We start from the raw sequence: 23,146 nt of genomic DNA on the forward strand, positions 1-23,146 counted from the left end.
AAACTAAAGACTTCTAGCTTGTTATATGTACATAATATCACAAGATGGCAGCAAGACTATGAGGAATACATTTGTGGCTGTGTCCCCCCGCCCCCCCGCCACCCCCCCCCCATGTCTCAATCAATGACATAATCCCTTTTTTGCCAACAAAAAGAAGTGAATTCTGTTTGAAATCAAGGAAAATAGAGAAAGCAACAGATAGGGAAAGCAGCCTGTCTCTTTTATTTTTCCCTTTCACAATGTGTTGTATCTTTTTGGATGTAATCCCACTTTTCAACCCCTGGCTCCTAAATTTTTTTACAATCCTCCATTCATTTAAAGAAAGGTTGAGGATAAATCAATTATGGTTCTGCTGTGTGTGTGACAGCAGAACCATAGACCAAGACAACACATATCCAGCTGTAATACTGTACCATTCCGATGTATGATGTTAAAATTAAAGGCATGAATGTCCAAGTAAAGCTATATTTGAATCTATATCAGGCTGTTAAAGCCATATTTTTACCAATTTTCAGGCTACTCTAAAAATTAATTCTCCTGTTATGCCAGGTTCGTTCCAACTCAGGGTGAGACAACACATATCCAGTGTGTCGCTCAGGTAATATCGGACCATTTTAATGTAGGATTTCCAAATTAAAGGATCAAACGTCAATTTAAAGCTATATTTGAAATCCTTTTCAGGCTGTAAAAGCCACATTTTAATTCTTTTTTCAGGTACTCTAAAAAGGAATCCTCATGTTATATCAAATTAACTCAGGGTGAGACAACACATGTCCAGAGTGTCACTCAGGTAGTGTCGTACCATTCTGATGTATGATTTTAAAATTGAAGGCATACATGTCCAAGTAGAGCTATATTTGAAATCTTCATCAGGCTGTTAAAGCCATATTTTTACTCATTTTTGAGGCTACTCTGCAACGGAATCCTCCTGTTAAGCCAGGTTCATTCCAACTCAAGGTGAGACAACACATATCCAGCGTGTCACTTGGGAAATATCGGACCATTCTGATGTTGTTTGTTTACAATTAAAGGTTTGAATGTTTAAATAAATCTATAATTGAAATTGTTTTCAGGATGTTAATCCGTATTTTAACTTTTTTCAAGCTACTCAAAAAGGGAATCCTCCTCTTAAGCCAGGTTCATTCCAACTCTGGGTGGGACAACATATATCCAGTGTGTCACGCGGATAATATTGGACCATTCTGTTGTTGGATTTCAAAATTAAACGCTTAAATGTCCATTTAAAGCTGTATTTGAAATTGTTTTCAGGCTGTTAAAGCCGTATTTTAACTCATTTTCAGGTTACTCTAAAAAGGAATCCTCCTGTTAAGCCAGATTCATTCCAACTCAGGGTGAGTCAACACATATCCAGCGTGTCATTCGGGTAATATCATTCGGGTTTTGAAAATAGTGTATTTCTGTATGATGCAGCCAGGTTAGGAAAAAATTCATTATTTGTTTCTGGGAAAAGGTCAAGACCAGCCCTATTGTCTCTCACCTCCCCCTCTGTTCCTCTGGCTCTAAAGAAATTGAACAGGTAAAGTCTGGCATTCAACATATCGAAAGAAACCGATTGCTTCACACCAGGAAGTAACCTAGTCTCCTACCCTCTGCTGTCGTAGACTAGGCTGAGCCAACAGAATGTTGATTGACTGTATTTTTGTTTGAATTTTTCATTTACCTGATAGAACCTTTTGATCTGTGACCGAAAACCACCCGAAAGGGGCAGAGTTTAGAGCCATGTTGAGCGCATCTTCGCTGTCATTGGACAGTGAAGATGTGCTCAACATGTTACCGTTCCCACAGCGGACCAATGAATGAATGGGTTTGAATACACCAGGTGAAAAGGAACCGCCCCCAGGTGCAGGGGATAAATTAGATTAGATTATACTTTATTTATCCCACGACGGGGAAATTCTGTCGTTACAAGTAGCAGCAACAGCAAAAAACAGAAAAACAAAACAATAACACACAAACAAGTAAGCACGAAAGAAATACAAGGCAAGAAATACAAGGCAAGAAATACAGGCAAGAAATAGACAATGAAAATATGGTAGACTGAGTAAGTAAAATGCCGTCAAACAAAAGGAATTTTAAAGTGCGGTTGCCATGATAAGAGAAACAATATTGCGGTGTAAGTGACGTTAAAAATTAAGTTAAGTTGAATGTGTAATTAGAGCAAAGAAGCAAGAGTCGGTAGCATAATTTAAATTATATTAACCTGAGACCATAAATATTGAAAAGTAAGTACTTGTAATAAAATAATATAAATACCAATATTAAAGATAAACAGAAAGTGTGTGATGTAGATGGGAGAAAAACAGGAACAGAAACTACAACACTATCAGGTAGAGCAGGTGTTGTAGAGTCTGACAGCGGCCGGGATGAAGGACCTGCGGTACCTCTCCTTCTTACACCGTGGGTGTATCAGTCTGCTGCTGAAGGAGCTGCTCAGGGACCCCACAGTGTCATGTAGGGGGTGAGAGGTGTTGTCCATGATGGATGTCAGCTTGACTAACATCCTCCTCTCCCCTACTGTCTCTATGGGGTCCAGAGGACAGTCCAGGACAGAGCTCGCTCTCCGGATCAGTCTATTGAGTCTGCTCCTGTCCCGGTCCGAGCTGCCCCCCCTCCAGCAGACCACAGCGTAGAGGATGGCAGAGGCCACCACAGAGTCATAGAAGGTCCTGAGGAGAGTCCTACACACTCCAAAGGACCTGAGTCTCCTCAGCAGATGGAGGCGACTCTGGCCCTTCTTGTAGAGTGCTTGGGTGTTATCAGTCCAGTTCAGTTTATTGTTTAGGTGAACACCCAGGAATTTGTAGCTCTCCACTACATCAATGTCCAATCCCTGGATGCTCACCGGTGAGAAGGGGGATGTTTTCCTCCTGAAGTCGACTATCATCTCCTTTGTCTTGCTGGTGTTAAGCTGAAGCTGGTTGAGCTCACACCAGCTGACAAAGTCCTTGATAACCGACCTGTATTCCAGATCGTTCCCCTCAGAGACACAACCAACAACGGCTGTGTCATCAGAGAACTTCTGGATGTGGCAGTGGGTGGTGTTGTGTGTGAAGTCCGAGGTGTAGAGGGTGAAAAGGAAGGGGGAGAGCACCGTACCCTGAGGGGCACCTGTGCTGCAGTGCACCACGTCAGACACACAGTGATGGAGCCTCACATACTGTGGTCTGTTGGTGAGGTAGTCCGTAGTCCATGCAGCCAGATGTTGGTCCACTCCGGCACTCTCCATCTTCACTCTGAGGAGCGAAGGCTGGATGGTGTTAAAAGCACTGGAGAAATGTGTGTGATTTAGAAATATTCCGGACTGGTCTCGTGTGACTCCATCAGGGAGAGGCATGGATCAAGTCCGTTGTCAGCTGCAGTGTAACATTTGTCTTTGTCTCTTCATCTTCATCATGCTGTTTTCATTAAATCTTTTCTTAATTCTCAATTGGACCCCAGCCTCTCTTCGTCCTCATCAAATCAAAGAACACGTCGTTAGTTTTTTCTAACAGTAGCCTAGTCTCACAGAGAGCTGTGACTTCATCCTCTCTGTTATAAGTTAATTAATCAGTAACCTCTCGTAACATTTTGTTCTTGTTTTTTAACTCAGTACATTTGCAGAAAAATGTACAGTTTTAAATATGATAGAAATGATTGATATGAGGCTAGTAGCAGAGTGGTGGATTAGAAATCTGCTCTTCTGTATATATACTTATTTATATATATCAGAAGACTCATACGCTTTTTAAAGATCCAGTAGGCCTATTGATCTTTATTGATAGGTTTTATCAGTGAGGGAGTGTTACAGATGCTGATCAGCCTTATTTTCGTCACTAGATGCCGCTGGAGCGTGCTCCCTGATGACGTCGCATTTGTAATTCCCAAAACCTCTATGAATGAGGTGAGTTCTCGCCGGGTGCGGTGGCGCGCGCCTGTAATCCCAGTTCCCGGGAGGCTGAGGCTGGCGGATCGTTTGAGCTCAGGAGCTCTGAGCTGCAGCGGACTATGCCGATCGGGTGTCCGCACTAAGTTCGGTATCCATATGGTGTTCCTGGGGGAGCCCGGGACCACCAGGTGGTCTAAGGAGGGGTGCACCGGCCCAGGTCGGACACGGAGCAGGCCAAAGCCCCCGTGCCGCTCAGTAGTGGGATCGTGCCTGTGAATAGACGCTGTAGTGCAGCCTGAGTAATCCAGCGGGACCCAGTCTTTTTCCACTCCTTCTACTGTTTAACACACAGCTGGGGTAACACACACGCTCAACAACTATGTTCCACTATGTTACAGCAGCTTCTTCACTGCCTGCTTATTTCCTCGTTGCCATGAAAACCAGCACCAACCACCTGTGTAGCTGTGTCCTCCACCGCCTCCACCTGGAAGAGAGGAGTAATGACGTCATCACACCAATTCATTCTCCGGGTTTCTTCCACTCCCGTTTCCTTTTCCCTTTCTCTTTCTGTTGTCTCATTCAACGGACAAAGCAACTAAATAAAGCAGATAATGTAGTGAGAATGTCTCCATGTCTGACAGAGCAGAGCTGTGGTTGCTGGGTTTCAGCTTCTACTCTAATCAGATCAGAATCAGAATCACAATCAGAATCAGAAATACTTTATTGATCCCTCAAGGGAAACTCTGTGTTGCAGTTGCACAAATATTATAAATATCAGAGTAGAAATATAAATAAAGAAATATAGGAGTGTGGATATGTACGGTATTTACATAGTTAAAGGAATGTTTTGATACAGTATTTACATTATTAACACAATTAAGGAGTTGCAATGGTAAAAAGTAATAATTATAATTATAATAATAATAGTAGCAGTTGAGTATTGCACACATTTCAGGCCAGTGTTATTGCACAATACAGATAATATTGTCCAGTATCAACCTCTCTAAGTGTGTGTGTGTGTGTCAGACACTTAGAGAGAGGAGTTATAAAGTTTGATGGCCACAGGCAGGAATGACTTCCTGTGGCACTCTGTGGTGCATTTTGGGAGAATGAGTCTATCACTGAAAGTGCTCCTGTGATTGAGCAACAAGCCATGGAGTGGGTGGGAGACGTTGTCCAAGATGGCATGTAGTTTGGACAGCGTCCTCCTGTCTGACACCACCCACAGAGAGTCCAGCTCCACCCCCATGACGACACTGGCCTTGCGGATCAGTCTGTTGAGTCTGTTGGCGTCCGCTACCCTCAGCCTGCTGCCCCAGCATGCAACTGTAAACAGGACAGCACTGGCCCCCACAGACTCATAAAACCTCCTCAGCATCGTCCTGCAGATGTTGAAGGACCTCAGCCTCCTCAAAAAAAAGAGACGGCTTTGGCCCTTCCTGTAGAGGGCTTGAGTGTTCTTGGCCCAGTCCAGTTTATTGTCCAAGTGGACTCCCAGGTATTTGTAGTCCTCCACAATGTCCACACTGACCCCCTGGAGGGAAACAGGGCGCGCTGGTGCCTTGGCTCTCCTTAGATCCACCACCAGCTCCTTGGTCTTTGCCACGTTGAGCTGTAGATGGTTCTGCTCACTCCATGTGACAAAGTCCCCCACCACAGCTCTGTCCTCAGCCTCGTCCCCCTCGCTGATACATCCCACCACAGCAGAGTCATCAGAAAACCTCTGGAGATGGCAGGACTCTGTGTGGTAGTTGAAGTGTGTGGTGTCGGTGGTGAAGAGGAAGGGAGAGAGGACGGTCCCCTGTGGGGCCCCGGTGTTGCTGACCACGCTGTCTGACACACAGTGCTGCAGGAGCACACACGGTGGTCTGCCAGTCAGGTCCGTCATATCCGTCCTATCTCCGGGAGACATGTTGGACCTTTAACTTCACTATCTATTAGACAGCTTGGCTAAAGGCTCCAAGGTACTCTGAGATAAAGGTTTTATATACAAACTATAGAATATAGTCAGTTATTTAAAATATATAGGATTCAATCATTTGCTCATTCATCAAGTTGTTGTTAAACACATAGTGTGTATAAATGATCTTATATTTCTTCTTTCTGAATTGTCTGACACGTCATTATAAAATGTTACTAATTAGAACTGATAGTTTGTGAGTGTATGTCAACCATATACTGTAAAATATTATATCAACATAATGGATGGGATAAATATTGAGCATATGTGAGCACATCTCCTATGTCACCATGGTTACTTCAGTGATATATGTTCCTCATATTGTCTTGTTATTGACTGTCAGAACAGGACTCACGTGTAGGAATATAACACATGAAATTATCAGAGTTTTGTAAACAGTTATGTCCCTGAAGAGAAATATAAAAATAGAGATGGACTATAGTTGTCTGTTGCCAATAGATTACAGATATTAATGTTTTCTGAGATGAACTGGTAATTTTCCACTACTAGCCAATCAGAGCCCAGCGTGTGGAGTTCCTCCTGTGTTTACAGGCATCACTGATGGAGACCTAACTGGAACTTTTATCACTGAGGGAGTTTAACAGATCAGCCTCTAACTCTGCAGCTGCACCTTTTATTTTCGTCACTAGACGCCGCTGGAGCGTGCTCCCTGATGACGTCACATTTGTAATTCCCAAAATCTCTATGAATGAGGTGAGTTCTCGCCGGGTGCGGTGGCGCGCGCCTGTAATCCCAGTTCCCGGGAGGCTGAGGCTGGCGGATCGTTTGAGCTCAGGAGCTCTGAGCTGCAGCGGACTATGCCGATCGGGTGTCCGCACTAAGTTCGGTATCCATATGGTGGTCCTGGGGGAGCCCGGGACCACCAGGTGGTCTAAGGAGGGGTGCACCGGCCCAGGTCGGACACGGAGCAGGCCAAAGCCCCCGTGCCGCTCAGTAGTGGGATCGTGCCTGTGAATAGACGCTGTAGTGCAGCCTGAGTAATCCAGCGGGACCCAGTCTTTTTCCACTCCTTCTACTGTTTAACACACAGCTGGGGTAACACACACGCTCAACAACTATGTTCCACTATGTTACAGCAGCTTCTTCACTGCCTGCTTATTTCCTCGTTGCCATGAAAACCAGCACCAACCACCTGTGTAGCTGTGTCCTCCACCGCCTCCACCTGGATGAGAGGAGTAATGACTACAGCAGACTAACAGGGTTTTATTTCAATCATTCAGTGATTTGTTTTACAGTTTAAATCCCACATCCAACATATGTACCTAATAATTCTTCCAGGTTTAATCATCAGATCCCAAACAACAACAGTGTCTTTTTTCTATCTTGTAAGGTTGATGCTGTCAGTGAGTGAGTCTGATATCAGCATCATGTGAAAACGACCGTTGGCTTTTTATAAAATGGAAGGTTATAAAAAAGCCTGACTCATTTTACAAAGAGCCATCAAGGTTGCACATGAAGTCATTAAAGGGTTCTTCCACTAAAACAACTCATCAAGTTAGGTATGCACGATGATGACTGCTGCCAAACTAGTCTGGCTCTCTATGCTGTCATGTATTTCTAGATGACGTCTGGCTGCTGCTTCACACCTGCAACCACAACCCAGAGGATCTCATTAAAGCCCTGGAATCCAACTCACCATTTATCTCTCACCACACACCTCATTAAATGTAACAGCTTTCACATTTGGTCTCAATATTCTCACTTTGATTCTTCCATGTATGTTTTTCATCAATCCGTAAACCAAGATACTTGAATAAGCTACTCTAACTCTAAGTAGCCTACATGACATGGCTTTAAATGAAACTAAACATATGCATGAAGCAATGTTTAGAAAATTATTTAAATTCAATTATAAATATTACTACTGTTTTGATGGAGGATGGTATTTACTAGCTGACTATGTTGGACCCTGTGTCATTTCGGAGGGTTTTAGTGTTGTAGATGAAAAAAAAAAAACATTATATTATTTAACTGTATTCAAATAATTTATGAATGAAAGTTTTGGAAATTTCTGGGAAATAAGCATGTGACTGTTAAGTAGCGGAATCGATGAGCAGAGTCAGGGGATCAGGAGAATAAGGGGTTCAAGGCCCTGGAGGAAGAGGAGGAGATCCCGGGGAACATGCGGCCCTGATGGGCCCCCATCAACCTGGGCACCACGCTCTGCATGCATCACATGCTCAGGAATACACACACACACACACACACACACACAGACAGTATTATTTCATAGAATAATTGCCCACACACTGACAAAATAAAGTGTGTTAAATTGTTTGTCACTAAGAAATAGAGATTATTGAGTCAGAGGGTCATCATCAGTATACTTTACGGACCGTGGGATTCTAAAGACATATACAGCCCATCAGACTGACAACATGGACCAATCCGAGCAATAATGTCTGATTCTGGGGTTTGCAGATTGTCCCTGTGTTCTTGTGGGTTTCCTCTGGGTGCTCCGGTTTTTGCATGCTGTGGTCATCTCAGGGTACCTGGGAGCCTTTAGCCAAGCTGTCTAATAGATAGTGAAGTAAAAGGTCCGTTTTATTTTCGTCACTAGACGCCGCTGGAGCGTGCTCCCTGTTGACGTCACATTCGTAAATCCCAAAACCTCTATGAATGAGGTGAGTTCTCGCCGGGTGCGGTGGCGCGCGCCTGTAATCCCAGTTCCCGGGAGGCTGAGGCTGGCGGATCGTTTGAGCTCAGGAGCTCTGAGCTGCAGCGGACTATGCCGATCGGGTGTCCGCACTAAGTTCGGTATCCATATGGTGGTCCTGGGGGAGCCCGGGACCACCAGGTGGTCTAAGGAGGGGTGCACCGGCCCAGGTCGGACACGGAGCAGGCCAAAGCCCCCGTGCCGCTCAGTAGTGGGATCGTGCCTGTGAATAGACGCTGTAGTGCAGCCTGAGTAATCCAGCGGGACCCAGTCTTTTTCCACTCCTTCTACTGTTTAACACACAGCTGGGGTAACACACACGCTCAACAACTATGTTCCACTATGTTACAGCAGCTTCTTCACTGCCTGCTTATTTCCTCGTTGCCATGAAAACCAGCACCAACCACCTTTGTTCTCCACTCTTCCACTTTTTTCTCTGTGTGCCGTGCGCGCCAACATGCACTCACAGTCACACCTGGTAGACGAACTTTAGTACAAAACTAAAGTAACAAGCCAATTTTGTAAACTGTAAGGAGAAGAAAGTAGCCTACCGATATTAGTGTTAAAATGTAAGGAGTAAAAGTAAAAAGTCGCCAAAAAAATAAATAGTAAAGTAAAATTATCTAAAAAATCTACTTAAGTAGGCCTTAGTACCTAGCCTATATGTACTTCATTTCTTCCCATCTCTGCCAACCGTTACCTTGAAACGAAAGAAACCCGGAGAATGAATTGGTGTGATGACGTCATTACTCCTCTCGTCCAGGTGGAGGCGGTGGAGGACACAGCTACACAGGTGGTTGGTGCTGGTTTTCATGGCAACGAGGAAATAAGCAGGCAGTGAAGAAGCTGCTGTAACATAGTGGAACATAGTTGTTGAGCGTGTGTGTTACCCCAGCTGTGTGTTAAACAGTAGAAGGAGTGGAAAAAGACTGGGTCCCGCTGGATTACTCAGGCTGCACTACAGCGTCTATTCACAGGCACGATCCCACTACTGAGCGGCACGGGGGCTTTGGCCTGCTCCGTGTCCGACCTGGGCCGGTGCACCCCTCCTTAGACCACCTGGTGGTCCCGGGCTCCCCCAGGACCACCATATGGATACCGAACTTAGTGCGGACACCCGATCGGCATAGTCCGCTGCAGCTCAGAGCTCCTGAGCTCAAACGATCCGCCAGCCTCAGCCTCCCGGGAACTGGGATTACAGGCGCGCGCCACCGCACCCGGCGAGAACGCACCTCATTCATAGAGGTTTTGGGAATTACAAATGTGACGTCATCAGGGAGCACGCTCCAGCGGCATCTAGTGACGAAAATAAAAGATGCAGCTGCAGAGTTAGAGGCTGATCTGTTAAACTCCCTCAGTGATAAAAGTTCCAGTTAGGTCTCCATCAGTGATGCCTGTAAACACAGGAGGAACTCCACACGCTGGGCTCTGATTGGCTAGTAGTGGAAAATAACCAGTTCATCTCAGAAAACTTTAATATCTGTAATCTATTGGCAACAGACAACTATAGTCCATCTCTATTTTTACATTTCTCTTCAGGGACATAACTGTTTACAAAACTCTGATAATTTCATGTGTTATATTCCTACACGTGAGGCCTGTTCTGACAGTCAATAACAAGACAATATGAGGAACATATATCACTGAAGTAACCATGGTGACATAGGAGATCTCTGCATGCTTCTTTATTTTCTTGCAAACCTTCAGAAACCAGTTCTGTTCATATGTCCTACATCTGGAGGATTTCTATTTCCCATTTCCCTTCCTAAATTCCATTTAACATCTCCAACAACCTCCAGCTGGGAGTATACAGTGTCTACTCCAACATGTCGTCTCCCTGGGTGTCTCATGTCAACATCAGGATTAATAATCTCATTAAATAACTTAATATTTTTAGAGAATAATAGTGAATAACAGTAGGGAATAATCCAGTCATGCTGGTTGGCCTCACCTATTGGGTGTCATATTATAATAATCATGTAGCATATGCTCAATATTTATCCCATCCATTATGTTGATATAATATTTTACAGTATATGGTTGACGTACACTCACAAACTATCAGTTCTAATTAGTAACATTTTATAATGACGTGTCAGACAATTCAGAAAGAAGAAATATAAGATCATTTATACACACTATGTGCTTAACAACAACTTGATGAATGAGCAAATGAATGAATCCTAAATATTTTTAAATAACTGACTATATTCTATAGTTTGTATATAAAACCTTTATCTCAGAGTACCTTGGAGCCTTTAGCCAAGCTGTCTAATAGATAGTGAAGTTAAAGGTCCAACATGTCTCCCGGAGATAGGACGGATATGACGGACCTGACTGGCAGACCACCGTGTGTGCTCCTGCAACACTGTGTGTCAGACAGCGTGGTCAGCAACACCGGGGCCCCACAGGGGACCGTCCTCTCTCCCTTCCTCTTCACCACCGACACCACACACTTCAACTACCACACAGAGTCCTGCCATCTCCAGAGGTTTTCTGATGACTCTGCTGTGGTGGGATGTATCAGCGAGGGGGACGAGGCTGAGGACAGAGCTGTGGTGGGGGACTTTGTCACATGGAGTGAGCAGAACCATCTACAGCTCAACGTGGCAAAGACCAAGGAGCTGGTGGTGGATCTAAGGAGAGCCAAGGCACCAGCGCGCCCTGTTTCCCTTCAGGGGGTCAGTGTGGACATTGTGGAGGACTACAAATACCTGGGAGTCCACTTGGACAATAAACTGGACTGGGCCAAGAACACTCAAGCCCTCTACAGGAAGGGCCAAAGCCGTCTCTTTTTTTTGAGGAGGCTGAGGTCCTTCAACATCTGCAGGGCAATGCTGAGGAGGTTTTATGAGTCTGTGGGGGCCAGTGCTGTCCTGTTTACAGTTGCATGCTGGGGCAGCAGGCTGAGGGTAGCAGACGCCAACAGACTCAACAGACTGATCCGCAAGGCCAGTGTCGTCATGGGGGTGGAGCTGGACTCTCTGTGGGTGGTGTCAGACAGGAGGAAGCTGTCCAAACTACATGCCATCTTGGACAACGTCTCGCACCCACTCCATGGCTTGTTGCTCAATCACAGGAGCACTTTCAGTGATAGACTCATTCTCCCAAAATGCACCACAGAGTGCCACAGGAAGTCATTCCTGCCTGTGGCCATCAAACTTTATAACTCCTCTCTCTAAGTGTCTGACACACACACTTAGAGAGGTTGATACTGGACAATATTATCTGTTTTGTGCAATAACACTGGCCTGAAATGTGTGCAATACTCAACTGCTACTATTATTATTATAATTATAATTATTACTTTTTACCATTGCAACTCCTTAATTGTGTTAATTATGTAGCCTAAATACTGTATCAAAACATTCCTTTAACTATGTAAATACCGTACATATCCACACTCCTATATTTCTTTATTTATATTTCTACTCTGATATTTATAATATTTGTGCAACTGCAACACAGAGTTTCCCTTCAGGGATCAATAAAGTATTTCTGATTCTGATTGTGATTGTGATTCTGATCTGATTAGAGTAGAAGCTGAAACCCAGCAACCACAGCTCTGCTCTGTCAGACATGGAGACATTCTCACTACATTATCTGCTTTATTTAGTTGCTGTGTCCGTTGAATGAGACAACAGAAAGAGAAAGGGAAAAGGAAACGGGAGTGGAAGAAACCCGGAGAATGAATTGGTGTGATGACGTCATTACTCCTCTCGTCCAGGTGGAGGCGGTGGAGGACACAGCTACACAGGTGGTTGGTGCTGGTTTTCATGGCAACGAGGAAATAAGCAGGCAGTGAAGAAGCTGCTGTAACATAGTGGAACATAGTTGTTGAGCGTGTGTGTTACCCCAGCTGTGTGTTAAACAGTAGAAGGAGTGGAAAAAGACTGGGTCCCGCTGGATTACTCAGGCTGCACTACAGCGTCTATTCACAGGCACGATCCCACTACTGAGCGGCACGGGGGCTTTGGCCTGCTCCGTGTCCGACCTGGGCCGGTGCACCCCTCCTTAGACCACCTGGTGGTCCCGGGCTCCCCCAGGACCACCATATGGATACCGAACTTAGTGCGGACACCCGATCGGCATAGTCCGCTGCAGCTCAGAGCTCCTGAGCTCAAACGATCCGCCAGCCTCAGCCTCCCGGGAACTGGGATTACAGGCGCGCGCCACCGCACCCGGCGAGATCTCACCTCATTCATAGAGGTTTTGGGATTTACGAATGTGACGTCATCAGGGAACACGCTCCAGCGGCGTCTAGTGACGAAAGTAAAACGGACCTTTTACTTCACTATCTATTAGACAGCTTGGCTAAAGGCTCCCAGGTACCCTGAGATGACCACAGCATGCAAAATCCGGAGCACCCAGAGGAAACCCACAAGAACACAGGGACAATCTGCAAACCCCAGGACCAGACGTTATTGCTCGGATTGGTCCATGTTGTCAGTCTGATTGGCTGTATATGTCTTTAGAATCCCACGGTCCGTAAAGTATACTGATGATGACCCTCTGACTCAATAATCCCTATTTCTTAGTGACAAACAATTTAACACACTTTATTTTGTCAGTGTGTGGGCAATTATTCTATGAAATAATACTGTCTGTGTGTGTGTGTGTGTGTGTGTGTATTCCTGAGCATGTGATGCATGCAGAGCGTGGTGCCCAGGTTGATGGGGGACCATCAGGGCCGCATGTTCCCCGGGATCTCCTCCTCTTCCTCCAGGGCCTTGAACCCCTTATTCTCCTGATCCCCTGACTCTGCTCATCGATTCCGCTACTTAACAGTCACATGCTTATTTCCCAGAAATTTCCAAAACTTTCATTCATAAATTATTTGAATACAGTTAAATAATATAATGTTTTTTTTTTTTCATCTACAACACTAAAACCCTCCGAAATGACACAGGGTCCAACATAGTCAGCTAGTAAATACCATCCTCCATCAAAACAGTATTAATATTTATAATTGAATTTAAATAATTTTCCAAACATTGCTTCATGCATATGTTTAGTTTCATTTAAAGCCATGTCATGTAGGCTACTTAGAGTTAGAGTAGCTTATTCAAGTATCTTGGTTTACGGATTGATGAAAAACATACATGGAAGAATCAAAGTGAGAATATTGAGACCAAATATGAAAGCTGTTACATTTAATGAGGTGTGTGGTGAGAGATAAATGGTGAGTTGGATTCCAGGGCTTTAATGAGATCCTCTGGGTTGTGGTTGCAGGTGTGAAGCAGCAGCCAGACGTCATCTAGAAATACATGACAGCATAGAGAGCCAGACTAGTTTGGCAGCAGTCATCATCGTGCATACCTAACTTGATGAGTTGTTTTAGTGGAAGAACCCTTTAATGACTTCATGTGCAACCTTGATGGCTCTTTGTAAAATGAGTCAGGCTTTTTTATAACCTTCCATTTTATAAAAAGCCAACGGTCGTTTTCACATGATGCTGATATCAGACTCACTCACTGACAGCATCAACCTCACGAGATAGAAAAAAGACACTGTTGTTGTTTGGGATCTGATGATTAAACCTGGAAGAATTATTAGGTACATATGTTGGATGTGGGATTTAAACTGTAAAACAAATCACTGAATGATTGAAATAAAACCCTGTTAGTCTGCTGTAGTCATTACTCCTCTCATCCAGGTGGAGGCGGTGGAGGACACAGCTACACAGGTGGTTGGTGCTGGTTTTCATGGCAACGAGGAAATAAGCAGGCAGTGAAGAAGCTGCTGTAACATAGTGGAACATAGTTGTTGAGCGTGTGTGTTACCCCAGCTGTGTGTTAAACAGTAGAAGGAGTGGAAAAAGACTGGGTCCCGCTGGATTACTCAGGCTGCACTACAGCGTCTATTCACAGGCACGATCCCACTACTGAGCGGCACGGGGCTTTGGCCTGCTCCGTGTCCGACCTGGGCCGGTGCACCCCTCCTTAGACCACCTGGTGGTCCCGGGCTCCCCCAGGACCACCATATGGATACCGAACTTAGTGCGGACACCCGATCGGTATAGTCCGCTGCAGCTCAGAGCTCCTGAGCTCAAACGATCCGCCAGCCTCAGCCTCCCGGGGACTGGGATTACAGGCGCGCGCCACCGCACCCGGCGAGAACTCGATTCATTCATAAGGAATTTGGGTTTTTCAAACGTGACGTCATCACAGAGCACGCTACAGCGTCATCTAGTGATGCAAATAAGGCTGATCAGCATCTGTAACACTCCCTCACTGATAAAACCTTTCAATAAAGATCAATAGGCCTACTGGATCTTTAAAAAGCGTATATGAGTCTTCTGATATAAGTATATATATAAAAATATGTATATATAAGTGTATATAAATATATATAAGTATATATTGTATGTAAGTATATAAATACATATAAGTAGCCTATATATATATAAACCTTATAAGTAGGCTATATATATAAACCTTACATTAAAGATCAATAAGCCTACTGTATCTTTAAAAAGCCTATGAGTCTTCTTGTATATGTATATATATATATATATATATATATATATATATATATATATATATATATATATATATATATATATATATATATATACACACTATATATATCCTATATATATATTTAGAAACACACACACACACAAGTATATACAGTATATATATATATATATATATATACATACATATGGAGTTGGTCTCGGATGTGTGTGTCAAACTCAGCATACAGACTGGAAGCAGGAGGGAATCAAATTGTAAAGCAGAAATGTACACAACAGAGGCTTGTTACTAGTAATATGTTTTTTATTCTAGTAATATTGTTTCTGGTAAAGACAAACGTCCATGCAAGAGTTCGGATAAAACATCACTGAACAAAAACACAGCACAGATATAACTCTGAATGTGATCCCGGATTGTGGATCACGTTGGCCAATTGATGTAATAATGTCCAGATCATAGAACTACAAAACCTTTACGGACACTGAAAATACAGCAGGGTCTCGGTCTTTGGTAAAGATGAGGAAACTTAGGAAAAATGACATCACTGAATTTAAATTAGGTCTTCTAATGAATGAGGCAAAATCACTTCAAAACTAAGAAACAAATGAAGGTGCATTTAAACGCTGGAGGTCCATTGCTTCTTTTTCTTTTTGATCTAAATGGAATTCCCCCTAAGGCACCTTTCCCTTTGACAGAAAGACATTTTCCTACAAATTGAATCCCAATACTGACAGTTTGCTTCTGATACTTCAAAAATCAGCAAACACGTGTAACCCATTTGTTCATCTCAACCATGACATACATATTTTTCTCAAACTCTTAAAAACAGCATGTCAGCTACATCAGGGCTCTGTAAAGCTTCACAGAAACGGATTCATCGGGTTCTTAGTTACACGGCGGTGTGACCTGCTCTGGAACTATTCCATCTTTCTGACCTTCTACGTAGCCTTCATTTCCCAGAGTCGTCTTGTAAACACAAATACACAGCGAATTAAAACAATAAACACATGCTCCGATGGTGTCCCTTAGCTTAGATTACTCATGGGATGAGAAGCCTCACACATTTGAAGCGAGGTTAGAAGAGAGGAACAGCCGGGACTGTAACATTACGAGAGACACGCTTACTAAAACTCCTAGAGTGACTTAATGTCATCATATGACTTAAAATGAGCTCCTGGAGACACAACAGTAGAATCAACTATCCAACGAGCACATTTGTTTAGCTAATTTAAAGTTACATGTCTGAGGAAAAACTAAACACAACAAACCGTAACATAAAATAGATGAGTTATGTCTCTGAGGACTTATCTATTCACAGAGAGAGTCACTAAAATATAAGAAGTGAAGTCTTTTAAAGGACCCCATGAAACAAAACACAATGCAGTCGTGAAATGGAACTGATAACAGTTGAAAGTGACATGAGTGTGTGTGTGTGTGTGTGTGTGTGTGTGTGTGTGTGTGTGGTAGGAACACATTTGACACACAACGTTCTTTTTTCCTCCATGAGCTCAGTTATGTCTCTTGTGTCCTGCCGGTTTAGTTTCATGGGGTCTTTACACACTTTGTACAATCTACTGCTACTTCCATTACAACAGCTGAAAAACATAATCCACACACTTGTTGACGACACTTTACAATGACAAGTCTAGCTTCTCATACGTCAGAAAGAAAGGGCAGCTCTACAATCTGGGACACAAAGTGCTGTGGGGGCTTGTATGAGGATGCGTTCTAGTACATGCTTTCACACAAACATGCTCTCTTCAAATGACAAATAAAACATCTGAATAGTTTTCAGCTGGACTATTTTGTAAAAGAATGAGTTAAGAACAGAATACCGCAGGCTAATACTTGTCTTTCCTCTCTGTTGTATAGAGGTCAGGAGTCAGGGACACTTGTTAGGACGGACTTAAACCTTGGTTTACAAGATGAAGGACGGCCTCCTTCTTAGCGTATATATCGCCCAGCTGCCCTAAATGCAACTAAAATGTGGTGTCCACATGGCTAAGTTTACAGGAATGTTGATTTTCGAGGCAAGACTTGACGTTTTGAATGTTTAGCTGATCAGACACATCGGGTGAGTATTTGTAAGTGTTGATCGCTGTTACCATTCCTAAATGGAAGGGGCACCGATAGCTGCAGGTACGCTGCAATTTTAAAAAAAAGAAGAAAAAAAAAAAGATACAAATGTGTCTGATGAGATAAACAGCGTCGGAATTTACCCAAATCCACTAAGATTTCACATGTCAAGTAATATGTTTTTAAGCTGATTCTTGCAGACTGACCATGACCGCATTGACTTTACTGAGCAACAGTGCAAAGGCTTATAGAACAAGTACAAGCCACAGTGACGGAGCAAGCTAACTGGCAGTCTGTTTTAAGGGAGCGTGGCTGGAAATGTAAGGCACTACAGTCTCAGCTGGAGCGTCTCTGCATCCGTCAGTCCTCCATTGATCTACTTGTGGAGAAACCCGTGGTGGGACTGAGATGGAAGGGCATCTGTCCTCAATCTGAAACTCCCGGCAAGAGTTTGTTGATCCGTTCATCACCGTCCTCACATTCATAATAATATGCATAACCAGGAGCTCCGTGGTTTCCATATAAAGAAAGACTCCCTTCAGGCGTAACAGGCAAGGTACAATTAAAGGCTTTGCTCGCTGCTGAGTGCTGCTTCTCAGCTAGAGTTGAGGAGTGAGGACAGAGCATGAAAGAAGCGGTACGGAGGAGACGACGGGGGACATTTGTGTGTGCTTACAGCCGAGTGAAGGGGCCCACGTGAAGAGGCCCCCTCAGTTTGGGAGAGGAGCAGGAGTTGGTGGTGAACGTGGAGGATGGGGAGGACGAATAAGGTGAAGAGGAAGCAGACGGGCAGTCGCCGCTGCTGTTCATGGTGAAGACGCTGGAAACGGCCACATCCACGATACCTTGACACAGCTCTGGATATAGTTTCCTGGAGGGGGGGGGGAGAAAATAGGAGGGTCAACTTGTAATCACACTTGTGTTTCAGACTAAATGATACGGCTGGCTACTGAGTTCAATACTTTTTTAGGCGGTAATTCGGATTGTGTCGGTTCTACCCGACACAGCAAAAAATGTTGTGTCGGGTAGAACCAAATTTCAAAACCTAAGGGGTAAAGTGAAAATTAAATGAAGTAGTTTTTTTCAATGTAATGTGTAGTACTGTCAGTTAAACGCATTATTAACTGCGTTAAAGCAAACCCATTTTAACAGCGTCAATTTGTAGTTTCTTTCCACATGCTGTTGCAACAACTAGTAACGTTAGAAAAACTACAACACCCACCGGATCTAGCTAGACAGGAAACAAGACAACAGGCACGCCACACACACTCGTTTGGGCTTGCGAGCCGGCCAAAGAGTAATAACGTTACGTCTTGTGTGGATGGCGAGCGCAAGACGCCGAAATGGACGCCAATCAGGTTCTGAATGGAAAGATTACTTTTTAAAAGTTGCCAAATGTTCCACTGACCAGACCAAAGTGATCTGTGTGTGTTGTCGCTGTGAACTGAGCTATGATCGCAGCACGTCCAGTCTGAAATGCCACCTGATGGCCGAGCTCACAGCTGATGCGGATTCTCCGCCCCCTCCTCGTCAAAGTATTTTTTTCACCCAATAGATTCAAAGCTTCTCTTCCCCATATTGCAAACAAAAGTCAAACAACTGTGTCTAAAAGCAGACTGAAGGAATAGATAACAGGAGACAGAACACAAGATGGGAAGACTTCTAGATGGGAAGAAAAACAAGTGAAACCACAAAGGCTGCTCAGAAAGAAACATCTGTAACAGGAGAGCCCGGCTGATTGTTACTGACTGTGCACAGGCTGGAGCTCCGTTGATCTCAATGAGCCAGACTTTGAAGCTCTCGTCCACCATGAAATCAAATCCAAACAGCTGGAAGCTCTGGTAGGACAGGTGCTTGGTGCTGATCGACGGCTCGATGCAGGTCAGACAGCTCCTGTGAAACCACACGGCAAAATCATTTCATCATCATCATCTTCACGCCGTCTGCAAACACTTGATAACATTCATTAGGAACGTTTCAGCCATCAAGTAATCGCTGACCTTTACATTTAATTAATGAAAGACAAATGGCACTCAAGGAACAGGGAATTCATAAATTGCAGCAAAACGTACTATACAACAGCATACCAAAGTCCATACTTCCACAGTACAGTTAAAGTGGGATTTGATGGGGAATGAATCAATGCCTGATTTGGGGGGGTAGTGAGTTCCAGAGACGGGGAGCAGAGCGGCTAAATGCTCTATGGTGGTGAGACGGGCAAGACAGGTTTGTTCTTTATATTGTGGATGGCCTTGAATGCTAGGATTTTGAATTTGATACGGAACTGTGGAGCTGTTGGAGGACAGGAGTGATGTATGGATATTCGTATCCTAAAGATTTCATTTATATTAAAGTATTTCCTGTACTGTGGGACTTATGCTTCTGCTTTACATCGTATATTTCCCTATTTTTTGGTATCATATCTATCTATATATATCTATCTATCTATATCTATCTATCTATCTATCTATCTATCTATCTATCTATCTATCTATCTATCATCTCTACTCTACGCTGAGTTTACGCCGTAGCCTACGTAAGCGGCCTGAAGTTTATGCTTGTGTCCTGGTGTTTGCGTCCTTCCAGCGCGTCTCTTTACCAGAATAGCATGCGTGTGTGTTGGGGAGTGTGTGTTCAGGTTCATGATTGTATTTAGAGGTCATATCAGAATAGGCTTACATGGTTTCATTTTCAGAAAACACCTTATTTTTGTAGTACACTGCTGCAGATCCTGTTTTCACCCTGTGTGTTCAGCTCTCTGTTTTAGCCACAGAGTGAGACATCTCACTTCTGTTTCATCTTAGTTGGGAGTCGCACATGCACAGTACTTAGGTACGGACTACTAGCCAGTCAGAAGCAGAGTATGAGGGCTTGCCATGCTAGCAGCTAGGCAAGCAATACAACGTGTGTTACAAAGTGACACATGTTCATCACAGAAGTAAAGGCTGGACTACAGTAGAGCTGTTTGGAGCAGTTTGGTGAACAGTGTTTTTTGTGAGAGATGGTGAGTCCCTCTGGGGGGGACTTATGGCTTTTTCACTTTGTAAACCTACAACGTGCACTTAAAAGATATATAGCACAATAGAGGAAAGGGAAAAAGCCAAAAAGTATTATATGAGCACTTCAACACAAAAAATGTTTTTATGTATTTCAGCTTTCAATGTTATGTGTAAAAGCTAATCTGTGCTTTCTAGTAAATGAGATCCAATAATTACAATAAAAACAAGAGGGACCTACTTTATGATGTGCTTGATCTGAGGTAATATGTTGGTCTCCAGGGTGACGTTGTGAGTGTTCAGCAGGTACAGCCTGAACTCATCAAAGAAGATCTCGTTCCCTTCCTCGTATCGTCCGTAGTTCTGGGAGTGCTCCTTCTGGATGCAGTGGTTGGTCAGGTGGCTGGTCATGTCCTGCAGGTCCGAGCTGTTGTAGGGCTCGGAGGACGTCCGCAGCACACCCTCCCGGTATAAATAGATGTTGTAGTTATGGTCCACTAGCACCCAGCTCCTAGCGATGGCATAACAGAACCCACATCAGCCTCAGTTACAAAGTCCAGGCGGACTAGCACATTCTCTAGTCAGTCTAACATAAACAAGACTTACCTGATGTCAAATTTCCGATGTCCCGGCTCCAGAAGCAGAGGTCTCTCCAGGTACTTCTGAATAACATGAACCTGTCCCTGATTATCAATGTACTCCAGCAGCTGATTAGCATCATGGGATATCAAAATACCAGCACCTGTTGCAATAAAAACACATGTAAAGCTGCCACTTACCACAATATAAAACTGTAAACAATACAAGTAGTAGGTCACATTAAGAGGTCACATGCAGAGCAAATAGCTCAGAAAGGGTATGGAATCTATTTGATTCCCGGTGATAAAATTTAAGAAGACACCGAAGGAAAAAAAAAGGTCTGATTAAAGCTTACTTGCGTCTTGGATTTAAGCGTGGGCGTAAAACTCTATTTCACTAAGGGCCCCACTGTGAATGCCGATCACAATAAGGGCCAGAGAGTTTATTGACATGCTTTTAATTAACTCTGTATCATTACATGTCTCAAATGGCTTTCTCCCAAACAGTTTGGTCGACATAAAACCCTAAAAAAAGTCAGCAAAAAGTTTCTTAGCCATCGTAGAATTCATGCAAAACACACATATTTTAAAAACCCAGCTGACTCACAACTACCTGTTTCTCAGCCTGAATATTTTTTTTTTTTAATCTCTGTTCCTGTGGGGAACTCTGAGTCTCAAAGTCGGCCTATTTGTGAAATTCTGCACGGCAGTGTTGCATGATTACAGTATGAAAAAACAGATTTTTTTTTTTTAGTTTGGGGTCCCCTGCGTGAGCTGCTACCCCTGCGACTCGATACCGGATAAGTGGATGAAGATGGATGGATGGATGGATGGATGGATGGATAGATAGTCAGGGATTTGGCCACAGAGCCTTGAGTTTGACACGTGTGATTTAAACCAATTAAACGTGGATAATAGTTTTTACCCTTAGCTCCGGAGGAAGACTTGGCTATCCACACTGTGCCCTCCCCACTTTCCCTTTTAGAGTGATAGGAGGCCAAGAAAACCTCTCGCTCATCCGTCTTGGGATTGTTCTTCAGATGACTGATGCCATTCGTAGCTGGAGCAACAGGGGTGTTGAGGTTGGTAGGATAGATGATGTAGGATTCTGGAAACCAGTTACTGGAGTCGCACAGCTCCGGGCTGGTCTTTATTAGCCTAATGGTGAAGAAGGGAAGTGGTCAGCTAATGTGACTGCCTTTGAATAATTCATTTGCACAAAAACAACATTAGTAACATGAATGACAGCACAATATGCATATTTTTCATTTTAAAAAGACAGATACACACTTGACCAACGACGCCTTCCTGCAGAGCTTGTCTGCTCCTCTGTAGTAATTCACCAGCTGAACCAGTCCTGGTTCATGGCCTGTAAAAATCAAAGTGAGAATGCATTTAAACATCTGCGTGTACACTCAGATCTACATATGAGAGAGAGAGAGAGAGAGAGAGAGCTGTGCGCAGTCACAGCAGCTGCCTCATCCTGAGTGGGTGGACACCAAATATAGCACCCAAAAACACTTCATCAAAAAAACATCATATTAGAAAAGCATGTATTTACCCAGACGTCCAAAGGGCAGTCTGTTCCGTTCACCGAGCATTAAGTTGAATCTGGGATTGTCTTTTTTCAGCCTCTTCCATTGTCCAGTTGAGAGGAGGATTTTGGAAACTTCTGCATAAACCGTGCTGTTGTCGTCACGGGAAACAAACGTGTACACCGGGGTATTCATAACGGCGCGTTCACTGCGTGGGAAATTATATAATAAAAACGTTCGAGTGTGTAGCTTAGCTAGCGGTCTTGCTAGTCATGAGACTGTCTGGTTGGCACTGCAGCAGACAGACCGTTCAGGGTTATCTCCTCTGCCCGTGCCATGATGATGAGTCAGTCATATCCAGTCCACACTTCCCAGTTAACTCACAATACTGGTCCCAAGCTCCAAATTCAGCCTGAGGCTAATATCTAGTTGCATGAAACATCTTAACGTGTGACGGATAGAAATGTAAGATTGCTCCGCATACAGGGGTCCTTCACTAACCCCAGACTAGGGTGTGACTGCCCGCTGCTACCCGGCTCCTCCTGGGCTTGGTCCCGTCTGGATTAATTAAGATCCCGTCTCCGGTTTAGCTTTAGCTAACGGACTGCTACCGCTAGGAAGAGCTATTCAGGGAACTTTTCCAGTGACCTCTCCTCAAAGACAAATACTTTAATAATAAAAAGTGCGAAAAGTGAAGTAACTACCTAACGTTAGTTGGCTACATATCACAAACGCATCTTATTTTCCCACGGCGGCGTATGCTCTGAAGCGCAGCAGTCGCTGTCATCCAGTGTCGACAGCATAAACAAAAAAACTCCACTGTTGTGGTTATTGTAGTTTACACGTACACTAATTCATGAGTACTTTAAATATTATTGTTTCGTCTACTAAATAAACGTAAAATAATGCAACATGGAATGCAATGTATGTAAAACTATCCTTTCTTTAATAATAATTTA

At 43.8% G+C, this 23,146-nt stretch overlaps 1 protein-coding gene across 1 annotated transcript; it reads right to left on the reverse strand.

Moving 5' to 3' along the window:
* Positions 1 to 15,814: 15,814 nt before the first annotated feature.
* Positions 15,815 to 22,988, reverse strand: ttl (tubulin tyrosine ligase). Its single transcript, XM_032507314.1, has 7 exons — positions 22,214 to 22,988; positions 21,943 to 22,021; positions 21,578 to 21,810; positions 20,681 to 20,816; positions 20,316 to 20,585; positions 18,828 to 18,971; positions 15,815 to 17,949 (listed from the first exon to the last, which is right to left on the reverse strand). The coding sequence occupies exons 1-7, from the start codon at positions 22,380 to 22,382 to the stop codon at positions 17,751 to 17,753; spliced, it is 1,230 nt and encodes a 409-aa protein (XP_032363205.1). The 5' UTR covers positions 22,383 to 22,988; the 3' UTR covers positions 15,815 to 17,750.
* Between the last annotated feature and the right edge of the window lie 158 nt (positions 22,989 to 23,146).

Source organism: Etheostoma spectabile, unplaced genomic scaffold, assembly GCF_008692095.1.
Source record: "Etheostoma spectabile isolate EspeVRDwgs_2016 unplaced genomic scaffold, UIUC_Espe_1.0 scaffold00002169, whole genome shotgun sequence".
Taxonomy (NCBI): domain Eukaryota; kingdom Metazoa; phylum Chordata; class Actinopteri; order Perciformes; family Percidae; genus Etheostoma; species Etheostoma spectabile.

Bases quoted from the DNA above. Each gene is read 5' to 3' on its own strand.
- ttl (XM_032507314.1), bottom strand. From the start codon at position 22,382: ATGAATACCCCGGTGTACACGTTTGTTTCCCGTGACGACAACAGCACG. The intron at 20,817-21,577 runs GTAAAAACTATT...TTATTGCAACAG, and splicing joins GTCTTCCTCCGGAGCTAAGG to GTGCTGGTATTTTGATATCC. The intron at 18,972-20,315 runs GTAGGTCCCTCT...GTGGTTTCACAG, and splicing joins CAGATCAAGCACATCATAAA to GAGCTGTCTGACCTGCATCG.